The sequence below is a fragment of the Gopherus flavomarginatus genome, chromosome 3, assembly GCF_025201925.1.
Source record: "Gopherus flavomarginatus isolate rGopFla2 chromosome 3, rGopFla2.mat.asm, whole genome shotgun sequence".
Lineage (NCBI taxonomy): Eukaryota > Metazoa > Chordata > Testudines > Testudinidae > Gopherus > Gopherus flavomarginatus.
In genome coordinates, this window is record NC_066619.1 from 149,896,823 (window position 1) to 149,919,426 (window position 22,604).

The 22,604-nt window shown below is 43.9% G+C and overlaps 1 protein-coding gene across 5 annotated transcripts in view; it reads right to left on the minus strand.

Moving 5' to 3' along the window:
- The window catches only part of CENPC (centromere protein C), a 75,585-nt gene that overhangs the window by 19,674 nt on the left and 33,307 nt on the right, over positions 1-22,604 (minus strand). The window contains exons 14-19 of one of the 5 annotated variants that reach the window (XR_007773287.1): positions 19,336-19,422; positions 15,080-15,175; positions 14,551-14,705; positions 13,828-13,918; positions 12,857-12,961; positions 8,225-8,297 (exon numbers count right to left, since the gene is read on the minus strand). Coding sequence is in view for 1 of the 5 variants with exons in the window: in XM_050944987.1 (XP_050800944.1) it covers positions 8,225-8,297; positions 13,828-13,918; positions 14,551-14,705; positions 15,080-15,175; positions 19,336-19,422 (502 nt within the window). In the remaining 4 variants the exon portion in view is untranslated. Of the gene's footprint in view, positions 1-8,224; positions 8,298-12,856; positions 12,962-13,827; positions 13,919-14,550; positions 14,706-15,079; positions 15,176-18,489; positions 18,642-19,335; positions 19,423-20,262; positions 20,342-22,604 lie in introns of those variants that run through there. The other 4 variants (XM_050944987.1, XR_007773289.1, XR_007773288.1 and 1 more) reach the window with 4 other exon arrangements.

A 22,604-nucleotide genomic window follows, 5' to 3' on the forward strand; every position in this document is an offset into this window, starting at 1 on the left:
GTAGTAATGGGTTGCTTTGCTGTATCAAAGACTCAGTAAAGGTAATATCAATGTGTGCCCCCAAAACAGGTGGCTCAAGGAACAGAATGGTCTGCTGACCCTCCCTAGAGTGTGCCGATAATCAGGACCTTGGAGAGCTGGGAGCTTCCCTAGGGTTTCAAGGAGGCCAGTAAGGAAATGAGTAGGACATAGGAAGCCAGTATGTACCAGCCATGACTCTCTGTGCCTGCTGTAGAATCAGTCTCAGTACCAATGCTCTTCCTCTGATGGTGGTTTAGAAGACTTCTGAAACTGACACCTAGGAGGGGATGGAGAAGTAGAGGACAACTCCAAAGCCTGCTGCAATAGGAAATGAACAGGCGAAACCTGAAGGGGTCACTAAGCGTCCTGCTTTGTCTGTAGCCCATGGAAAAAAACAGAATCAGTACCAGAGTCAGTACAGTAGTCATTACCATGAGTACCGCATGAGATTGAGGATGCATTGAGAGGGGGAACCAAGAAAGGCTTTGGCCCCAGTGCCAAGATATAGGACACCATTGTTACACTGTTTAGAGAACAGCCTGATATTGAAACTGTAGAGCCAAGATGGAGGCTGATGTTGAGGCCAAAGAAAAAGCCAGTCCAACAGGGCTTTCCTTCAGTAGGCTTCCTAGCCAGTACTGACAATTGTGCCAGTAAGTCTACACTGCAAGGCAGCCTATCTGGACAGGCTAGGAAAAGACGGTTACTCACCTTTGTAACTGGTGTTCTTCGAGATGTGTTGCTCATATCCATTCCAGGTAGGTGTACGCGCTGCGCGTGCACGTTTGCCGGAAACTTTTTTTACCCTAGCAACTCCAGTGGGCCGGCAGGTCGCCCCCTAGAGTGGCGCCACTATGGCACTTGATGTATAACCCTGCCGGCCCGCCCACTCCTCAGTTCCTTCTTGCCGGTTACTCCGACAGTGGGGAAGGAGGGCGGGTGTGGAATGGATAGACTTGTCCACGTTGATCACGAGGCCTAGAGCAGCAAAGAGGCTGCTGATCCTGCAGACGTGGTCGCGGACCTGTAGCTCCGATGTGCCCCGAACCAGCCAGTTGTCGAGGTAGCGGAACACGTGAATGCGGTGGCGCCGAAGGTATGCGACGGCGCCGAAGGTATGCGACGGCGCCTGCCATGCATTTCGTGAACACCCTCGGGGCCGTAGAGAGGCCAAACGGGAGGACCGCAAATTGATAATGTTGGCGGTCGACCACAAAGCGAAGGAAACGCCTGTGCTGGGGGGATATGGCGATATGGAAGTAAGCGTCCTGCATGTCGAGGGCGGTGTACCAGTCTCCAGGATCCAGGGACGGGATGATGGCCCCAAGGGATATCATACAGAACTTCAACTTCACCATATACTTGTTGAGTTCCCGCAGGTCGAGGATAGGCCTGAGGCCCCCCTTGGACTTGGGGATTAGAAAGTAGCGGGAATAAAACCCCTTGCCCTTCTCGCTTTCTGGAACCTCCTCTAAGACTCCTTTGTCTAGGAGCATCTGCACCTCCTGACGGAGGAATTGCTCGTGAGAGAGGTCCCTGAAGAGGGACGAGGGTGGGGGGTGGGGGGCGATGAAAACTGCAGGCGATAACCGGCCTGTACAGTGCGCAAGACCCAACAGTCCGATGTTATTTGGGTCCACGCATGGAGGAAAAACGAAAGACGGTTGGAAAACTGTGGGGAAGGATCCGAAGGGGAAACTGGTACAGCGCCCTCGGGCGCACCTTCAAAATGAAGGCTTGGGTCCGGTTGGGGCCTTGGCGGAGCCTTGGTTTTGCCCCGTTTGGCCACCCGACTGTCTGCGTCTATTGTTCCTGTCGCGGCGCCTATTAAGGTCCTGCCGCGGACGGAACTGAGGATACGGCTGACGCTGCTGCTGTTGGTTCTGCTGTCGGAAGGGCCTGCGCTGTGTCGCAGGCGTATGCATCCCCAAAGACCGTATGATGACCCTATTGTCCTTAAGGTCCTTTAGTCTGGGGTCTCTCTTATCAGAAAACAGGCCCTGGCCTTCGAAGGCCTGGATAGTCTGCTGGAGCTCTGGCGGAAGGCCAGAGACCTGGAGCCAGGAAATGCAGCGCATCATAAGCCCTGAGGCAAGGGTCCGAGCGGCCGAGTTCGCAGCATCTAAGGAGCTTGCAGCGAGGTCCTCGCTACCTTTTTGCCCTCGTCAAGAATGGTGGTAAATTCCTGACGTGCATCCTGCGGCAACAGCTCTGCAAATTTGCCCGCCGCTACCCAGGAGTTAAAAGAGTAGCGGCTACAGAGGGCCTGCTGGTTCGAGACCCTGAGCTGTAGCGCCCCCGCTGAATAGACCTTACGGCCCAGGAGGTCCATCCGCCTCGCCTCTTTAGACTTGGGCGCCGGGGCCTCTTGACCATGGCGCTCCCTGTCATTCACCGACTGGACCACAAGGGAGCACGGTGTCGGGTGAACGTGCAAGTACTCATAGCCCTTGGAGGGGGCCACGTACTTTCGTTCCACTCCTCGAGCGGTTGGAGGGATGGAGGCCGGTGACTGCCAGATAGTGGTGGCTTTGGCCTGAATAGTCTTGATGAAGGGCGGGGCCACTCTGGTGGGCGCATCGGCGGAGAGGATGCTCACCACTGGGTCCTCGACTTCAGAGAGCTCCTCTGCTTGAATGTCCAGGTTCTGCGCCACGTGCCTGAGGAGGTCCTGATGTGCCCTAAGATCTAGAGGGGGAGAGCTGGAGGACGAGGTACCTGCCACCGCCTCATTAGGGGAAGACGACGAGGAGACCCCTGGCAGCAGAGCGTCCACGGGGGGTTCTGTCTAGGGCTGCACCTCTGTGTCTGGAGGGAGGTCTGGGTCCTGGTGGCTGGACCTGTCCTCTGCTTCCGGGGAGGGAGGGGGTCGAGACACCGTTGCCTCTGGTGGCCTGCGTTCCGCCGCAGGGCAGGGAGTGATATGTTGTGGACCCTGGGCTTGGCGGTATGCCCAGGGGGTCCAAAACCCCCACTGCTGAGGCCCTCGTTCTTGAGGCGGAGGGTCCTGAAACAGGGCCGCGTGTCTGTCCTGTCCCAGCGTATAGGCGCTCTCCGCCTGAGAGGACACAGATGGTTCCCTTGAAGGCCATGGAGGTGCCGAGCCAGTTTGATAGACCTCTCTATACGCCGATGATCTCCTCGGTGCCGAGGATCAGTAGCGTGAGTCGTACCGTTGCCGGGATCGGGACCGGGAATGGCGTGGTAGTTGGTGCCGGGATCCGGATCGGGATCTGCCTCGAGGTCGGTGCCGAGAGCGGGACCGCGATCTGCGTTCAGCGCGGTGCCGGGATGGTGCTGGGGATCGGGACCTGCCACCGACGCAGTGCCGGGAGGTCGACCGGGATCAGGACCTACCACCGGCTCGGTGCCGGGAGGTCGACCGAGGAGCTGAACGCCGAGGTGAACGGCTCCTAGAGTCTCGATGCCGGCGATAAGAGGAGCCAGACCGGGACCGTGCAGATGCTGATCGGCGCCGCAAGTGCGACCGGTACCGGCGAGGAGAACGGTGCCAGGACTGCGAGCGGCGCCCAGAGCGCGAGCGTTCACGTCTCCGGGGCGATCGGTGCCTGGACTCCGGAGACGGTGCTCTCAGCATGGGCTTGCCTCTGGAGGTTACCCGCCCCGGGTGTACCGTGGCTTGAGGCTGCGATGGCTCAGTGAGTGCTATCAAGTCCCGTGCCGAGGCGAAGGTCTCCGGCGTACATGGGACTAACAGCTCGACCCCCGATCTCAAGGGGGAGCTAGGAGGGGCCGGACTCGACGGACCTTCCGGACCCGGAGTTGACAGCAGCCCTGCAGGTGGTGCCGCGGCCAAGGTAGGTGCCGGGCGTTCCACTCGAGCCTGCCTAGATGGTGTTGCAGACGTCGAGGGTCTTGGATCGGTTCCCGGTGCCAGGGATGGACGGTGCCGGGGGGTCTTGCCGGTGCCAGCGCGGTCCGGTGCCGGAGTAGAAGTGGCCGGTTGCGCTGCTGGTACCGGAGTCAGTGCCGCTTCCATAAGGAGAGCGCGGAGTCTTTGATCCCTCTCCTTCTTTGTGCGAGGCTTAAAGGCCTTGCATATACGACACTTCTCAATGATGTGCTATTCCCCCAGGCACTTGAGGCACGCGTCGTGGGGATCGCTAGTCGGCATCGGCTTCTTGCATGCCGAGCACTGCTTGAAGCCCGGCGAACCAGGCATGAGCCCGGTGCCAGGCGCCGGGAAGGGCAACGGCCCACCCGCGAATAAGTTCTACAACTATATACAATAAACTAACTACTATACTACCTTAAACTGTCTTTGAAACTATTTGCAACTACGAACAGTGTACAAGGAAGAGCTAGGGACGTGGAGGACAGCAAGCCGCACTCCACAGTTCCAGCAACCGACACGGCGGTAAGAAGGAACTGAGGAGCAGGCGGGCCGGCAGGGGTATATATCAAGTGCCATAGTGGCGCCACTCTAGGAGGCGACCTGCCAGCCCACTGGAGTTGCTAAGGTAAAAAAAGTTTCCGGCAAACGTGCACGCGCAGTGCGTACACCTACCTGGAATGGATATGAGCAACCACTCGAAGAAGAACTGCAGGATCCATCTCCACAGCAGAAAACTCATGAACCAGAAGAGACTCTGGGACAGAAAGGCACAGTAAGCCAGTTGCTGCCCGATAAGCCTGTGGCATCACTGGTATTGACAATGCCAGGACTGAAATCGAAATCATTGGTACCGGACTCAATAGCTGTTCCACAGATGGTACCCGAGCTGAATGCACAGTATTACCGTATTCTAGCCTCATTACCGTGGAGCAGATGGACACCCCTTATCTATCCTGGGTGCTCAGAGACTCTCGGTGATGGTCCACACTCATTTTAGAAGACGAGAAAGTCTCTGAGCTGGAATGTCCCCAGTCAGTCTTATCAGTTCTCTTACATAGAAGCCCAGAGGAAGGAGAACAATCTATTCTTCTCCAAGGGGAAGAGTCGAAGTCTAGAGGTCTATACGAGACCACTGCCACCCTTGAGGAAGCGTGAGGGGCCGGATGATCTGTTAAAGGCCCTGGTGTTTAAGCAGGCCTCCTGGCTTTTCCATGAGGTGCTGTTTGTGATGCTGTTCTCCATGAATTTGCATTCTCTTGAATGACCAGAAGATACTGCACATTTCTGTTGTGTCCCTCATTGACAGGGTTCCCTCCCCACTCTGAACTCTGGGGTACAGATGTGGGGACCCACATGAAAGACCCCCTAAGCTTATATTCCACCAGCTTAGGTTAATAACTTCCTCAAGGCACAAAATCCTTTCCTTGTCCTTGGACAGCATTGCTGCCACCACCAAGTGATTTAAACAAAAATTCAGGGAGGTGACACTTGGAGCCTTATCCCCCCATACCCCTTCACCCCATTTCCTGGGAGGCTTGAGAATACTATTCTAACCAATAGGTTAACAAAGGGAGCACAGACCAAACCCTTTGGTTTTTAGGACACTGAAAATCAATCAGGTTCTTAAAAGAAGAGCTTTATTATAAAAAAAAAAAGTAAAAGAATCACACCTGCAAAATCAGGATGGAAGGTAACTTTGCAGGATAATAAAAAGATTTAAAACACAGAGAACTCCCCTCTGGACTCAACTTTACAGTCACAAAAAACAGGAATAAAACTCTCTCTTAGCATAGGGAAAATTCACAAGCTAAAACAGAAAATAATCTGACACATTTCCTTGCCTTACTTACAACGTTTGTAATCTTAGATGCTCATTTCAGGTATGTTTTTAGGAGATGTTTTTTCCTGTCTGGTCTCTCTCTGTTCAGAGAGGGAACAAACGAAGAGCATAAACAAAACCTCCTACCCTGCCGCCTCCACATTTGAAAGTATCTTCTTTCCCCATTGGTCCTTCTGGTCAGGTGCCAAATAGGTTACTTGAACTGATTAACCCCTTACAGGTAAGGCAATTCAGTACAGCTACTCAGAAGGGATTTTATGGTACCCTGAGCTGTATGTTTATGACACTCATCAAGACACAGCAAGCACTGTGCGATCAATGTGTGGGGATCACCCCACACTACTGACAGTGCTTAAACCTGGTGAGGGTGTATCACCAGATTTCTACACTAACTACTTAAAATGAATACAAACTAAGTAGTGGGTAACTAACCTACTACTAACAACCTCCAAAAACAACACAGAGAAAACTCACTGTGATGCAGTAACTATGAGGCAAACTGCACAGGGATCTCCGACTCAGGCTGTGGGCAGGAGAAGGTACTGGGGGTGCAAGGGCAGTGCTACCCTTTTATACAGCCTCAGAACGGGGCCTGAGGCAGCACAGGCATATGCACCAACTCGACAGGTACTATTACACAAAGTTCTCCAGCTATGACACACTAAGCATGAGCACACCTGAGTCCAATACACACCTGCAAACACTCAAAGAACAACTATCAGCATTAACACTAGCTCTGCCTGTAATACTTGTATTTGCTTAAAAATATATTTGAGTGCGATAATTGGCCTAATTACAATGAAAATACTTTTCTATTGTCTTTGGTTAGTCATTTTAACAATGCACTAACAAACGTTTTATGAAGATAATTAAACTGCTTATTGATAGTGAAACAGTCCTAATGCTAAATAGATCAAATTCATATAGAAATGCTCTAAATATGTACCTAGACAATTAAAATGTCTTATTTAAATCAAGGCAAGCTGATAAGTATACAAAGCAGGAGTGTGCCTAGCAATTCAATAATGACTCCCTTTGATCCCATTTACATATCAGTTTTGTCAAAAAACAACTGCCTCTAATGTTGATAAACAAATTTGAGATCTTAGATCTCAGCATTTTCCTGGTTTAGAACGTTAACCCCAACCCATTAAATAAAATTATATAAAATTCTTGGCTTCAAAGTCAACAATTTTGGTGAAGGCTCCTGGGATCACTGGCCATGGAAACCTGAGGAGAATAGTACTCTTTCACTGACCATTTCAACTTTCAGTGTTAGGAGGGATTGCAGACAAGGGATTCTAACAGGCCCTCAAATATTATAATAAACCTTTTGGATGGTCAACTTAAATGTTCATATTTTCATCTGTAAAAAAAAATGTAAAAGCTGTATTTTATTTTCAGTTATGACCATCAAGTCTGTTAAAACTTGACAAATGAAATTATATTTATTAAGCATTAAACAATAAATTGACAAGGACATGATGACTCAGCATGCAGTGTGATCAGACAGTTCTAAATGATTAAAATGAAAATCTGTATTCAAATGTATACAAAAGACAACTTGGAAATGGCCCAGAATTCAGTCAGATTGTTACTGATTTGTGGGAATGGGTTACCAATGAGGTGAAGGTTTATTAATTTCAATGAGAGGTATTAGTCAAGCAACATAGGATGCGTCAAGAGAGATTACCTAGATCTCATCTTCCTTTTTCAAAAAAGAAGATGAAAGCGCTGAACTGCCCGGAGAAAATATAAATGTTACAAAGAGACATTCGGAGATAGCCAGAGCTGACAACTTCTATCTCTGCTAACGTCTTGTCCCCTGAGATGCATTACAGTGCAGTGACATCAAAGCTGGACAGACTATTGTGATTGCTATTATCAGTGACACAAGGATAAAAAGAGGCCTGAGGTATCGGCAATGACAAGCAAAAAAGAAAATCTACCATAAAAAAATACTGTCCAAAACTTACCCAAATACCAACTTTCCATTGGTATAGTTTCTCAAAGTGAAGCATTTCACATTTGAAAAGGGCATATGAAAATCTCAAAATTGTCTGCAACCTCTACTAACAGCCACCATATAGGACATGAGGAGAAGGCACAGGACAAGGTGGTATAAGCTTTCAACCATACACTATAGTTCATTTATTAAAATATGATTTTTAAAAAAATAATACCTCTACCTGTCTGTTACACAATCAAGTCTTTATACTGTATACACACAGGAGATCAGAGTTAATTGGTACAAGAAACCCTTTAAGTGTCTTAATTTTCTTAATTCCATAGGGGCTCAGGTATCCTCTTTTTGGTAGTAGAAAAACTGCTTTGTATATGCACAGCTATAACATTTAAAAATGCAATTTTTTAAGAAATACAATGTTCAGATGGACATAAAAGGTCCTTTTATATTCAAGAGTAGCTGGATAATAGAAAACCACTCTGCGTACAAACTTTAAATATATTTTAGGTGAAATCTTTATATACAAAGTTATTTTCCCCACCTTTCTCCTTTCAGCTGAGTGAAAAGAAGAATACTTTCCTCATTCAGGAGATTCCGTATGTTGTAACCATTTCCTAAGAGCAAAAGAAGAAAAAGTCATCAGAACATTTTATAGCATTATGACCAAGTTGCTGTAGCATCACTTAACTTTGAACACTTTTCCTATAGGCATTTTGAACTCTTTGGCAGTTACGGTAGGTCAACAACTTAAACAGGATTTCATGCATAATTCCGAAGAACGATAATGGGCAAGCCACCAAAGTCTGAATGTGAATTTAAAATTTATTAAGAGTTGGGAGGAAAGAAACTGCATCGAGAATTGTTTACTTTGATATAGAGTTAGACTAACTTTAAAAGGATGTGTACTGAGGAGTGTCTTGAAGGGAATGCATAAGATTGGGCCATTAGCCCTCAACAGCTATAAGAAAACTTTAATAAAAGCTGTGATTTTCATACCAAGAAAAAAAAATCAAGGCTATCCCCTCAAGGGGTTCAAACTTGTAATTAATTGGAGTTCTCAAGAATAATGTCTGCAGATCTTCACTACCGATTTGTATGCTCACAGTACCACAAACTTAGAACCATTTAAAAGGTGGCGAGTGGACACATACTTCTTATAGAGTAAGGCTTTTGAAGGGAGTTACAGAGATTTACAGCCCCTACCACCTTAAATGCATTTCCACTTATATTCATAACACCAGTAGATGGACCCTAAGGAAGTGGAGAAGGATGGAAGTTAAGTATGGATCTGTAGAGGACATACACAGAGATTTTACCAGTCATACGGGTAAGTGGCCAATTTTTTCCCTTCAGAAATTGTTGCTGCAGATCCTTATTCTTGATACATTAAGAAGTAAGAACCTCCTCAAGGAGGGGAGGCTTGGGAGATTTGCTGGTGCCTTTCTCTGTGTGATTTGTGAGTGTTTCAGGGAGCATTCATGCAACCTAGCTGGGTGTTGGGCATCATATGCTGTTGTACTGAGTGATTACAGCACCTGGAGGGGCTTGCTGCTGATCACTAGCAAAGCACTGTGAGAGACAGCGCAGGCTGGAGAATTAAGGGGACACAGTGAAAGCCCACTTCCAGGTTGTACCCCAGGGATCCCATCACAGTATTATGTAAGTTTCATAAAAGCTGCCTTCAACCTAGTGAAATTGACTGTCTACTTCAGAATCATCACTAATTAAAGTCATAAGCTTTAATACTGTCTGATCCATTTACAGCAAACTAATATGGAACAGATTCCATTTTAACTTTACCTTGGAAGGATAAAACTGGGTAATTAACAAAAAGTTTGTCCCTCTTAATATCCAACTTGTGTAACCTAGCCTAGACAGGTAAATTATGTGATTTCAGAAACCACGCCAGAGGTTTCAAACGGATTCAAGTGGAATTTTATGACAATTTTAAACAGAACATTAGTGTTCAGATGCAAGACCAACTTAATGCAATAAATAATCAGCCAAAGTTGGTAACTTGCTGTCTTCCTTGCAGATGTTATAGCTAGGAACAGTATTCTGGTGCAGATAAATGGAATACTTCAAGGGCTCAGGGTCTAACTATCACTCTATTCCTGGAAGACTCCAGACAGGCATTTGCCAGGCTGCACCACTCCAGTAGGGCTGTGGCTGAATGTGAAAAGAGGTTAGATTGTAAATAATGTGTGTTGTGTGAAGCCCAAACGTCCAGTGGATCAGCGCAGCTTCAGCCTGAAACGTATCAGGGAGAAGACACCCCTAAGGGGCTGGCTAAGTAGGCTTTACCCTTTATGCCCGAAATGAGGCGGAGCAGTGCCTGCTGCTTTTCTTTTTTAAAGGAGGCTTTGAAAGTCAATTCTGGGTACCTGAAGAGCCAGCATTCACGAGATCCAGATTTGCTCAGTTACTGGCTAACACTCACAAGAGTAGTAATTGTTGGTTCTAGCTCCATCCAGTGATCTTACAATCAGATGGGGATTCTGAGACCAGAGTAAAAAACTCAGCCACACCAAAAATACCTGAAGCTCTTAGCCTCTGTTACAATGCACTGACATCTAGTATCTTCAGGTGGGTCCTATCATTTCCAAGTGTCTCAAATCTGGCAGTAATTCCCCTTGGGCTACCTATAATTTTGGCTCTGGCGTGGTTGTGGATCTCACTGCTATTTTTGGCTCCATAATCTGTTCTTGAGAAGCAGCCTCCATTGCTGAACTCTCTACAGTAAGTGGTAGGTGTTCCCAAAGCTCCAGATAGCCTGTGCAGACCTCTTACCCTTCAGTTTTGGGTCTGAGGCCCCACATCAGAGAAGTGCCAAGGATGTAAGGGAACTGAATCCTCAAGGGAGATAAAATACATGTTCATACAATCCCCAAAGTCTTCCCCCAAGACTTCTTCCTTGCAGTGAAAGAGGTTCTTAATGTGGGCTTCTGACAACAACTTGATCCTTTTTTCTGCCTCCAATCCTAATATTCTGAACTATTTATTTCCACCACAGACTGGGATTAATTCGTTACTACTGAGATGAACTTTGCATGTCACCCATCTAAATGAGGGACTTATGTTTTTGGTCCTTTACTGTGAAGAGGTTTAAGAAGAACCTCTTCTAGGTTAATACAGTTTGCAAACCTGCTTCATCACAGGATTTCAACTTGGGGCTAATGAGAAAGATAGCAACTAGAGAAACGACAATCTCCTGAAACTGCATTAAACTGGAACCAAATCCATAACAGGAGATGAACTGATTAAAAGATTTCCCGAAAGCTGTGTATAATGGAATTGATCACACAACAGTAAAATAATAAATCTCTTCCTCCAAAAGGGACTAGGGGAAAAAATCCAACATTTACTTTTTTAGATTGCCTGGAAAAAGTTCAGACTGCTCCTGTATCTGATTAACTGAACAGGTCATAACTAATGAAACAATTATCCCTCCCTCATATTATTACAGCAACCAAAGAGGAAAATAATAGAAAAGACCATTTTTTACATGCTGCTAATTGGGTTTCTTTCAGTCCCATAATACGCAACTCAGACCATATTATAACTAAGGCTGTGAATCTGTCATGGAGGTCGCAGAAGTTACCGATTCCGTGACTTTCCAAGACATGTTTGACTTCCACAGCTGCAACACCCAGTGTGGCTGGCCCCAGGGGAGGACTGAGAGCTAGCCCCAGGAGCCAAAGAACAGTGGGTGGACAGAGGCAGCCAACCCCAACAATCTGAGCAGGAGCCTGCCGTCAGCCTCAGGGACGCCCCAGAGCAGAAGTGGCCTAGGAGCAGCTAAGGTTTAGGCATGGGTGTTTATAGAAAAAGTCAGACAGGTCGGGGCAGTGAATTTTTGTTTATTGCTTGTGACTGCCCATGACTTTTACTAAAAATACCTGTGACTAAATCTTAGCCTTAATTATAATCTCCTACCAGCAGATGAAAACAGGAAACAACTTTTGTGATGTTAGACCCCTAACGAAGGAAGATTTACCAGCTTAACGCATTCCTTTAAAAAAAACTTCCTTTAGAAAACTGGAGCAGTAACAATAATAAAAGCAATTGTGACAATATAAAGAAAACTCTATTTTCACCCCCAAAATTGTGAGACATTGAATAAAAAAGTCCCAAAAGGTATGATTAGAAACTAACAAACAGGACAATCTTCTAATCCCCTCCAACATTACAGCAAACCAACAGGAATATCCTAGCTGGAATATTATGAAATTTGTGATAAAAGTAAGTCAGTAAAAACTGCTTTTTCCTAGTGCCTCTAATATCCAACACTTAAAATGCTTTCTTCAGTTTTGGCTACTCATTCTTTATAGCTCCGTCACAACTACTTCCCTGTATCAAGTTTATTCACAAAGTTTCTTTACTTTTGAAGTGGGAGATCTTTTTTACTCTTTTTCTCAATATTATGACTTTTTAATCTGAGTTTGAGAACTCTTGCAGAACTTACCGTTACCTGGGTACAACTGATTTTCAGCTCAACTCCTCTGCTGATGTTTTGTCTCTCCTACCATATTTCAGGATCCAAGAGCAACCAAATCCTTTTCTCCTTCTACAGGCACAGGAGACTGGATTCTTTGGCAATTTTAATACTCTTGATCCAGTCACCTGCTGAAAGTGACTACATCCAAATGCTAGAACTAAAAGTCTTCGGCAGATGAACGGAGCCTGCTTCATGGTTCTGAGCTCCAAGACACTTAGTATGTTTAACTCAATGACCTTGTTCACACATTAGGACTTTTCAGACCTATAATTCCTAAAGGGAGCAAACTCTTTTGATGGGAATACTGGTGGAAGCTCCAAGTTTAGACAAAGCTCATATTTAAACGTGATGGTAAATATAATTGTGCCTGTTTGAACCATGGAAAGAATAGCCAAAGTAGAGTTGGCTTTGGTAGTTTTACCATATTTTTCACACAGAACGTGTAAGTCCTTGACAGTCAGATGTCTGTAGTTATTGGGTGGATAGACAGCTGCATGAGAAATTAGCATCCATGGTATCTATAGCCAATAGAGGGCCAGTAGTAAGATTATATGGTGAATTCACCAGGGGCTTTAGATGCTTGCGTTTAGTAAAAACATACCTAATAGTATTTGTAGTGACAGGTATTCTGGCAGGTGCAATCTAGACTAAATCCTGCAGGGTTTCAGTACATACCTTTAAAGATGCATTGTCCACAGCAATAGAGAGGACAGGAGCCATTCTAACCATGTCATCTCCAGCCCCTGAAAAGTCTTTGACCCTTTGCTTGGGGCTACTAACCTAAAGACAGGAAATCCTGCTAAAAAATGGAGCTGCAAACTAATTACACTGAAAGCCAAATAACTTAGTCCTTGTCTACAGTGGAAAGCCACACCACTTTAATTATACCCGTATTATCCACCTGGTGGGGATGCAGTTATGTCAGCATAAATGGTATAGCCATTCCTGTACAAGAAGGGGAATAACTATACAGGTTTAAATCACCTTTATGCTGGTATAACTGCATCCACAATAAGGCTTCAACATAGTATAGCTTTCAGTAAAATATATATCATAACCCTAACCAACCATAAAGTTATATCGGTAAAACTCAACTGAAGATCGATCCCATAATAAGCAAGCTGCTTTAGCTGACCAGAAAAGATCAAAGAACTGAACAGTGTCTGGCAGTCTAGTAACTTTCACAGGTTGAAGATGACCTCACTATTTTCTTTTCCTGCCTTCTGCTGGTAGCAAGATATAATAGCCATGATTTGGGCAAACATAGTGGGGATTTCCCCAAACCTTTTTATGAAAATGTTAACACTTCAGGTAGTACTGCTACACCTTGTACTAGCTCTTCTTGAGTGACTGAAGACAAGGTCATAGCTTTTGGTTTCATGGTGCACTTGAAGCCTGAAGATAACCAACATAAACATACACTGTTTTGTGTTACTGCTTACACACAATGGACCATTAACTTCTCTCTGCCTTTGGGATTCGTTCACCTCTTAATGAGGTTCTTATCCCCAGATTCATCAAAGGTTGCCGAATTATTCCCTATCTTTCTCCTAGCCTCCCCACCTCCCCTTCAGCTTAGTTTCCACCACTTATACTCTCCCTTCAGCTGGTCCTTTTGCAACAAATTGTTTTTAAAATGCACTTACCTTCTGGGACATAGAAAAAATCTCCTGTAGTCAGAAAGTAGGATGTCTTATGAAGGGTAAAAATAATCTTGCCATGGATAACATGGAAAGCCTTCAGAAATCAAATCAAAAGCAAATATTCTATCATTAGTGAAATATTTTCTTTGCAAAATGATCGTAGTACTATCAAAGAAAAAAATCCTTTAGGTTGAAACTTTCTCTTCTCATAGACACTAGCTTTTTTGTACAAATAGAAATTAAACACCCCAAAAAACCAATAAGCCCCCAACTCCTCTCATCACTCCCCTCTACTGCAAATTATGGTTGTGAAATCAAGCATTTAATAAAGGTATTTGAAATGTAACATTTTCTCCTACAGTAAGACTTTTACATTGTTGCCTACATGTTATGGTATTTATTAACAATATCCGGATATTTACCATAGAAGGAAGAACACAGGAAGGCTAACGCGTGCCAGGTGGCCGAGTTACTTTTGTAGAGCAAAATTTAACTTAGTGACTTTCCCTTATTTTTCAGTGTTTGATTCTACAATGTAAAGGTTTCATTAATGTGTTTTCTACATGTATTCCTTTTTAAGAAAACGTAGTAAAAGTTACAAATACAGCATTAACGTCAAGTAGTAAAATACGTCTGACAATACTAAACAGGTCTTTAAAGTATCAAAGCCTTTCAGTACATGGTATTTTGCTATAGAAGAATATATAAGGAAACAGATGTACTCACTATATTATCTGTGTAAACAAATTGGTGCCCTTTTTCTTTAAGAGGTTTCAAGATCAATTTACCAGCAGCAAAAACAGATGTATTCAGGTTTTTATATATTTCCACTGACTCATCATTAAAGAAACAAGAATGACTATTTCCAGTGTTGACACACTCTACAGAAAAACAAAATTGCCAGAAGCTTAGCAATAATATCCACGTGTATATTAAATATTTTTGTCATTAGCACAGCATGTCATCCAATTTCTTAATCATATTAAGTACTCAGCATAGTACTTTGTTGTAAGATTCCAGGTTCAGCAGACTGAAAATTTCTAGAGTAGTGTGCTATCTCCCTACCTTTTTCCCCTTCTCTGGCTCCCCTGACTTTCTGCATGAGGAAGTGGGATATCTCAGCACCTCAAGAGTTTAGGTGTGCGGAGGAAGCCCTGATCAGCATACTTCCCTGTATGACCCCAAAGGTAGACCAAATTCTGCAATCTTGTCACAGAATTCTTCAGAACCAGGTCATGGCATTTCAGCAACTTACCTAGTAAAACCTCTTCATTAATTGTTGGGTCCCATACAGCAGTTGGCTTAGAAGTATCTGCTAGGGAGACATTCAACTGTTCAACAACATGACTCCCTGAAAAATAAAAGTGTAAAAAAACTAATCACTGTACATTTTTAAACCAACCTGAGATGATGTTATGCCACTAACATTTCTCAAATATTTTAGAATTCAAATGCATAGTGAAGGATTTAAATAATTCCTCAGATTTTAAATATTCAAATAGGTTGAAAGACTACTCCCTTAATAAATGGGAATTACTTGTAATACAAAATTTTTGAAGCTATAATTTATCAGTGCAGTCACTCTCTTCTGCAAGACAGGCAGGGACTCCCTAGAACAGTGGCAACTGCTACTGTCACAACAGTAACAACAATACATCTCCAAGACCTCCATCTACCTTCTAAAGTTCATTTGCTGCTTTAAAGACACTGGAGTTCCTGAAGCTACTTAAAATTTTAGACATTTTATGAAGTCCCGAAAAAGCCTTTCCCCTACCAAATTCTGATGGAGGTGACTGAGTGGGAATACTCAAAGATGAAACCTTCAAAGAAAAATTATTACAAGTGAAGCTTTTCCTTTTCTCTACAAGATTACAGGATCTTCACTTGGAGATTACAATTTCAAGGGATATTTCCAAAATAAAATGTAAACCTTCCAGCCAAATGTCAGGAAGTCAGTGTAACTTCTTGGAAAGTACAGAAAATTAAGACTCCTCTAAGGTAAAATCTTCAGGATGAGTGCAGGCAACCAATCCAAAGTAAGATATCCCAACAACTCTCACAAAACCTTTAAGGGGCAGGACAGTTTGGGCACCCTATAACTGGGGAGTAATTCCTACAAGCAGTCAGAACCTGGATTTCTTTCTTGATGTCAAACTATACTGCTTCATAAATACATGGAGATTACCACGTGGCAGCTTTGCAGATCTCCCACACAAGGACAAATCTAAGGCTGGAAACAAAGCCACTCTGCCTCAGATAAGTTTTGACATGACCCTCTCCAAACTGCAGGCCTCTGTATGCTGTAGCAATGACAGTTGCAGTCAGACAGACATTTCAACATAGTTCTCTTGGTTCTCTTGGAATCTCTTAGGGATTCATGTTAGAAAATTTACTCAGCTTTTTCATTTAAGAGATTTAGTCTGCATTAGCTAAAAACCCAGTGATGTTTCCACAGAGTTCATGAAAGAGTGCCTCTGAGGATGACTGGCTTATTAAACTGGAAAATTACCATCCCCTTTAGGGAGAAATTCAAAGATGTCTGAAGTACCAGCTAGTCTTATGAAATATAGTATAAAGCATGTATAATATAAAGGTTTGGTCACTAGAACCTAAAGTTATTTTGCTACCAGCTGAAGTCAGAAATGACTTACCAGGTAGGAAACGTGACCCCAAAAGTAACGTTTATCATAATCAGGAACACATTACTATCCCCTGACAAAGGGTTCTTTACTGGGAGGTTCAAATGCATGTCTTAAGTGACCCTGAAAAATGACTGCAGAAATTCATCTTCTTTCAGTGATTTCATGATAGGTCAAACCTGCTACCAAAAGGACATTAAGCCCCCAATTAAGGCTGTAAATTAATCGCAGTTAACTCACACGATTAACTCAAAAAAAATAATCATGATAAAAAAACTTAATCACTATTAATCACAGTTTTAATCACACTGTTAAACAATAAAACACCAATTGAAATGTATTAAGTATTTTGGATGTTTTTCTACATTTTCATATATATTGAATTGTGTGTTGTAATTTAAATCAAAGTGTATATTATTTTTTAATACAAATATTTGCACTGTAAAAATAATAAACAAAAGATAGTATTTTTCAATTTACCTCATACAAGTACTGTCGTGCCATCTCTGTCATGAAAGTGCAACTTACAAATGTAGATTTTTTTTTTGTGTTAGATAACTGCACTCAAACCAAAACAGTGTAAAACTTCAGAGCCTACAAGTCCACTCAGTCCTACTTGTTCAGCCAACTGCTGAGACAAACAAGTTTGTTTACATTTACAGGAGATACTGCTGCCCTCTTCTTATTTACAATGTCACCAGAAAGTGAGAACAGGTATGTGCATGGCACTTTTATAGCTCGCACTGCAAGCTATTTACGTGTCAGATATGCTAAACATTCGTATGCCCCTTCATGCTTCAGACACCATTCCAGAGGACATGCTTCCATGCTGATGACGCTCATTAAAAAAATAACGCATTAAATTTGTGACTGAACTCCTCTGGGGAGAATTGTATGTCCCCTGCTCTGTTTTACCCGCATTCTGCCATATATTTCATGTTACCGCAGTCTTGGATGATGACCCAGAACATGCTGATCATTTTAAGAACACTTTCACAGCAGATTTCACAAAACGCAAAGAAGGAACCAATGTGAGATTTCTAAAAATAGCTGCAGCACTGAACCAAAGGTTTAAGAATCTGAAGTGCCTTCCAAAATCTGAGAGGGCCGAGGTGTGGAGCATGCTTTCAGATGTCTTAAAAGAGCAACACTCCGATGTAGAAACTACAGAACCTGAACCACCAAAAAAGAAAGTCAACCTTCTGCTGGTGGCATCTGACTCAGATAATGAAAATGAACATGCGTCGGACTGCACTGCTCTGGATTGTTATTGAGCAGAATCTGTCATCAGCATGGACGCATGTCCCCTGGAATGGTGGTTGAAACATGAAGGGACATATGAATCTTTAGCGCATCTGGCACGTAAATATCTTGCCACGCCAGCTACAATGGTGACATGAGAACATCTGTTCTCACTTTCAGGAGGCATTGTAAACAAGCAGCGGGCAGCATTATCTCCTGCAAATTGTAACCAAACTTGTTTGTCTGAACAACTGGCTGAACAAGAAGTAGGACTGAGTGGACCTGACGGCTCTACAATTTCAGATTGTTTTATTTTCGAATGCAGGGTTTTTTTTGTACATAATTCTACATTTGTAAGTTCAACTTTCATGATAAAGAGAGTGCACTACAGTACTTGTATGAGGTGAATTGAAAAATACAATTTCTTGTTTTTTTACAGTGCAAATACTTGAAATCAAAAATAAAGTGAGGATTGTACACTTTGTATTCTGTGTTGTAATTGAAATCAATATATTTGAAAATGTAGAAAACATCCAAAAATATTTAAATAAATTGTATTCAATTATTAACAGTGCAATTAATCGCAATTAATTTTTTTAATCGTTTGACAGCCCTAATCCAAATTCACAAGTAAAAGTCTTTAGAGTTTTTGTTCTGAGCATTTTAAAATAGTTAAAGCAGATTTAGTGGGAGACCTATCTGCCCTACACCACAAACCTTTTCCAAGTTAAAATTTTATTTTTTTCTGATAGACTCCATTCTAGAAAGTAGGAAGTCTCAATACCTCTGCTCAGAAATAGCAGGCTTCTGGAATTATACCCATTACCAGATAACAGATTGACAAGGAGCCGGCTTCTTTACTGGGAGGGAATATGGTGCTCTGGTTCTAAGTGATCGTCTGCGGACCAACTCAATCATGAGATCAGTCACCACCATCTGTAGTACGGACAAGAACTCTACTTGTCTCATCAGCACAACCAGCTAATGTTTTTAAAACAACTGTCCTCGTGCACATTGAGGATAAAATCATACAACATTAAATTAGTTAAAACATGTTAGTTAATATGTCTAAAACAATGCGTTTTCCCAATATACATAAGACCTTAGTGCATTGCCTTTTGGTATGATATTGGCAATGCTTGAGTTCATGAAATGTTTGGTAGTTACAGAAGCTTACCTACACATAATAGGACTACAAGCATTAATTTATATTATCTAACCAACAGGCTGATCAATGACAGAACTGCAGTTCACTTTCTTTACTCATTGCACTGAGTTTATCAGCAACCTCCGATTCCCTCAAGTAGTTCCTCCTTTCTCACTACATGAAGTTCTTCTTAATCTAGGGTTACCCATGACCAATGTTTTAAAGCCCAATGTCCCTGCCCAAACTAACATGTTCGTTTTAATTCATATTAATATCAGAAGACAGGATACTGGGCTAGATGGACCTTTGGTCTGACCCAGAAGGGCCGTTCCTATGTTCTTAACATTAATTAAACTTCTTACAAAATTTCCCCCCAAAGGAGTACTGAGGGGTGTGAAGAGCTAGCACTGTGCATAATCTGAACCATTGCTCCATACTGCTATTGAAATAAAAACACAAAATAAGTTTCAAGGAAGTTTATACTTGTTTTTGGCGTATGTTTTCTCTTTACTCTAGCCTTCCTGCATGGATCCTTTTCAGGAGACACTATTCCACCTACCACAAACCCTCCTGAAACAGAAGAAAAGTGACAAACATTATTGCACAGTAGACATTTGAAAAATTATTTTCATGAAAAAGCTTTTTTTTTTTAAACAGTGCAGTTCAAAATTTGCTCTGTTTGGACACACTGCTTTTTTGGTTAACCTTTTTTTTTTTTTTTTAATTATCATCTTTGTGAAGCAACACAGACACATTTGGGAATACAATCCAAAAACTCAGATTCTCTCTCAAGGCTAGAACCACAGATCCCCAGTGTCGGTCTACAGCTGTGGGCAGGACTACGGCTGGGAACTAGCCCCCACCTTCCAGAGATCTAGTGAGTTTTGCTCTGCCTCCTGTAACTGCTTGCAGGGCAGTGGAACTTAGTACCTGCTGTGAGAGAATCAAAAAAAAAAAAAAAACGTAAAGAGGCAGTCTCCTGCCTGGGATTTCCACAGTGCCCACCCACCCAGCCCCTTATCTGCCCAGATAACAGGCTCAGGGCATGGTGAAGAAAGGTCCAAACAGGAGCCCAATGCTGCATTCCTCCTGCTCTGTATCCCGGCCACACGGAGCAGGAGGAGAGGTATCGATCTCACTCTCCACTCCAGCTTCTTCACCTGCTGGGTTGAAGAGGCTTTGCTTTGGCCGCCTTACTCTGACCCAGGAGCCAGTTCCCCAGGCACACCCCATCAGTGGGGAGTCTGACAGCCAGGCTGCAAATATATTGAAAAATGGCAAGCACACGATGACTGCCGTTCAGCTACGAAAGGGGTTTTCATCAAAGGGCAGTGGCCCAGGGAAACCATAAGCAGAACCAGCGGAATCTGCCACAGACGGAGCCAGGAGCAGACTGGTTCAGACGTGCACCCCATCACAGCGCAGTTTTCATCATCTCCCATCACTTCCATCATCAGACCATTTGCAATCCCAGGGAAAGTCAGGAATTCTGCATGGAGGAGAGGAGAAAGGAATCCTCCCCCCACAAAAAAAGAAAGAAACAAACACCCTCTTCGGTTAGGGAACGCTTAGATTTGGCACGAAACATGCCTGCCATCTTGTGAGCCTCCATGAGCAGCTCCACTGTCTCCTTACAGACCTTTTATCCACTCTTAAAGGGGCAAACATAAAGCGATGCCCGTTAGTGGAACAGGTTCACAGGTTCATCTGACTCAGGTTCCAAATCTCAGCTCCCCAAAGGAGTAAAATTTTAAAAAGGATTCAAGAAATTACCTCAGACACTTAGGGCACGTCTAGGGTTAGTTGGACTGAAATCAGCTGACCCGCGTCAGAGAACCTTGAGTGTCTACATTGCATTTTAATCCTAGGTTGAGGATTTTCTAACCTGCACTTGAAGCTAGGGCTCCGGCGTCCACACTGCAGTGCACAGACCCGAGTCAAAGTAAACATCCCGAAATGCTTAGTGCCTCCACCCCATGTCAACACTCTAGCCCTAAGAATGTGGTGCACTGTGGGAAAAGTCTACTGCCTACCCTGTTTCCTAACTGTGGCAGTGTTAGTAGTGGGACCCAGGTGCCCATAAGGAACACCTGAGTACATAAACTTCATATGCAGCTCCTTTTGTGACTGTCTCAGTGGAATGACTACAGTTTAAGAAGGCCTTATACTGAAGTACCATCTAACCTGAGAACTGGGCTCTCCATCTCTAGGCTGGGTCACGTTGGCAGGAAAATGCCCATGTGCAGCCGTTCTGAAGATAATTGGCATATCAGTCTCCAGGGCTATCAAACTATTAAAATTAAACTTTGTGATTCTTAATTTTTAAAATGGGATGTTCAGTGAAGGTGGTTTTGGTTGGTTGGTTTTTTATTTATTTTTGCCTGTTTTGAAGTTTGACATAACATGTAGGTTTCAGGGGAAAACACACACACATCCCAACCTGACTGCTGCCAGCTGCGGAGCAGCGAAATGTATCCCCAGGGTTTGTGGTGCAGCGTGCTCCAGCACCCCCGGGATCTCTTATCCACTGCCCCAACCACACTCCAGGAAACAGGGCTAAATGATTCCCTGGAGACTGCAGGGACATTTTGAGACTGGCTCCCACTTGCCGCTCTGACAGTGCACGCAGCCTGGGTGCCCCTGCACATGCAGCCCCACAGCGGGCGGGGGGGTGGGGGGGGGCCAGGAGCAAGGACCAGAGAGTGGAGCAAGAACCAAACAGATGCCCTGCAGGGAGAGGGAGTGGATTTCCAACATCCCGGAGATGCCTCCCAGCTGTCAGCTTCGCTCTCTGTTCTGGGCAAACTCCATGCAGCAGTGAAGATGAGCAGGAGGGGAGAGCACACTTGACCAGGCAGCTGCTGCTAGGAACTCTGGGGTACATTCAGAGGTCTTCCGGGATCCAAGTCAAGACAGAGCTTTGTGCCCACAGGAAAGCAATAGGGCTCGGCCCCTAGGTCCCAACTTAACACAGTGGAGAGATCAGTCTTCCCGCAATGAAACTGAAGACACCAGAAACAATGCCTGAATATGGTCAGGAGAGTTTGGACAAGCAACAACTTGGGGGGAGACTATTAAAATTCAAGGATCAATGGCCTCTCTGCACATCAGACAGATGGGTCCTGGATGTGGTTCGAGAAGAGTACATCACAGAACTCTCAAAGATCCTGAATGATCCATTTCCTTCCTTCTCCAGTATCCTCAAATCCACAAAAAAAAGATAAATATGTTGAAGACCACAGATTATCTTTTGCAAATCAGAGACTGTTCCAGCCACTACTTAATCTTGTTTCTGGTCCCCAAGAGATGCAGGGAGGACTGAGTAGTGTAGGACTTAAACCACCTGAACAAGTTCCTAAGGAGAATCAAATAAAAAATGCAGACCTTGAAGTCCATAGCAGTGCAATCTGCTATCCTGTGTCAATCAAACTGAAAGAAACCTATTTTCATGTTCCAATTCACCAAACGCACAGGAGATTTCTGCAATTCACTCAAGGGGCCCATTACTTTCAATACAAAGCACTGCCTTTCAGATGGTCATCTGTGCCTTGAGCGGTCACAAAAATCCTTGTTGTTCTGTGGCTTTTCTCAGATAGAAAGGTATATAAGTATACTATTTCCTGGACTACATTCTCCTCAGAGCACATCCAAGGAGAGGTCCACTCAAGCAACTGAGTCAACAATAAAAAATATCCAATCCAAAAAAAGAGTTATATCTTGGAGTGCCAATAAAGACAGAGGTACACAAAATC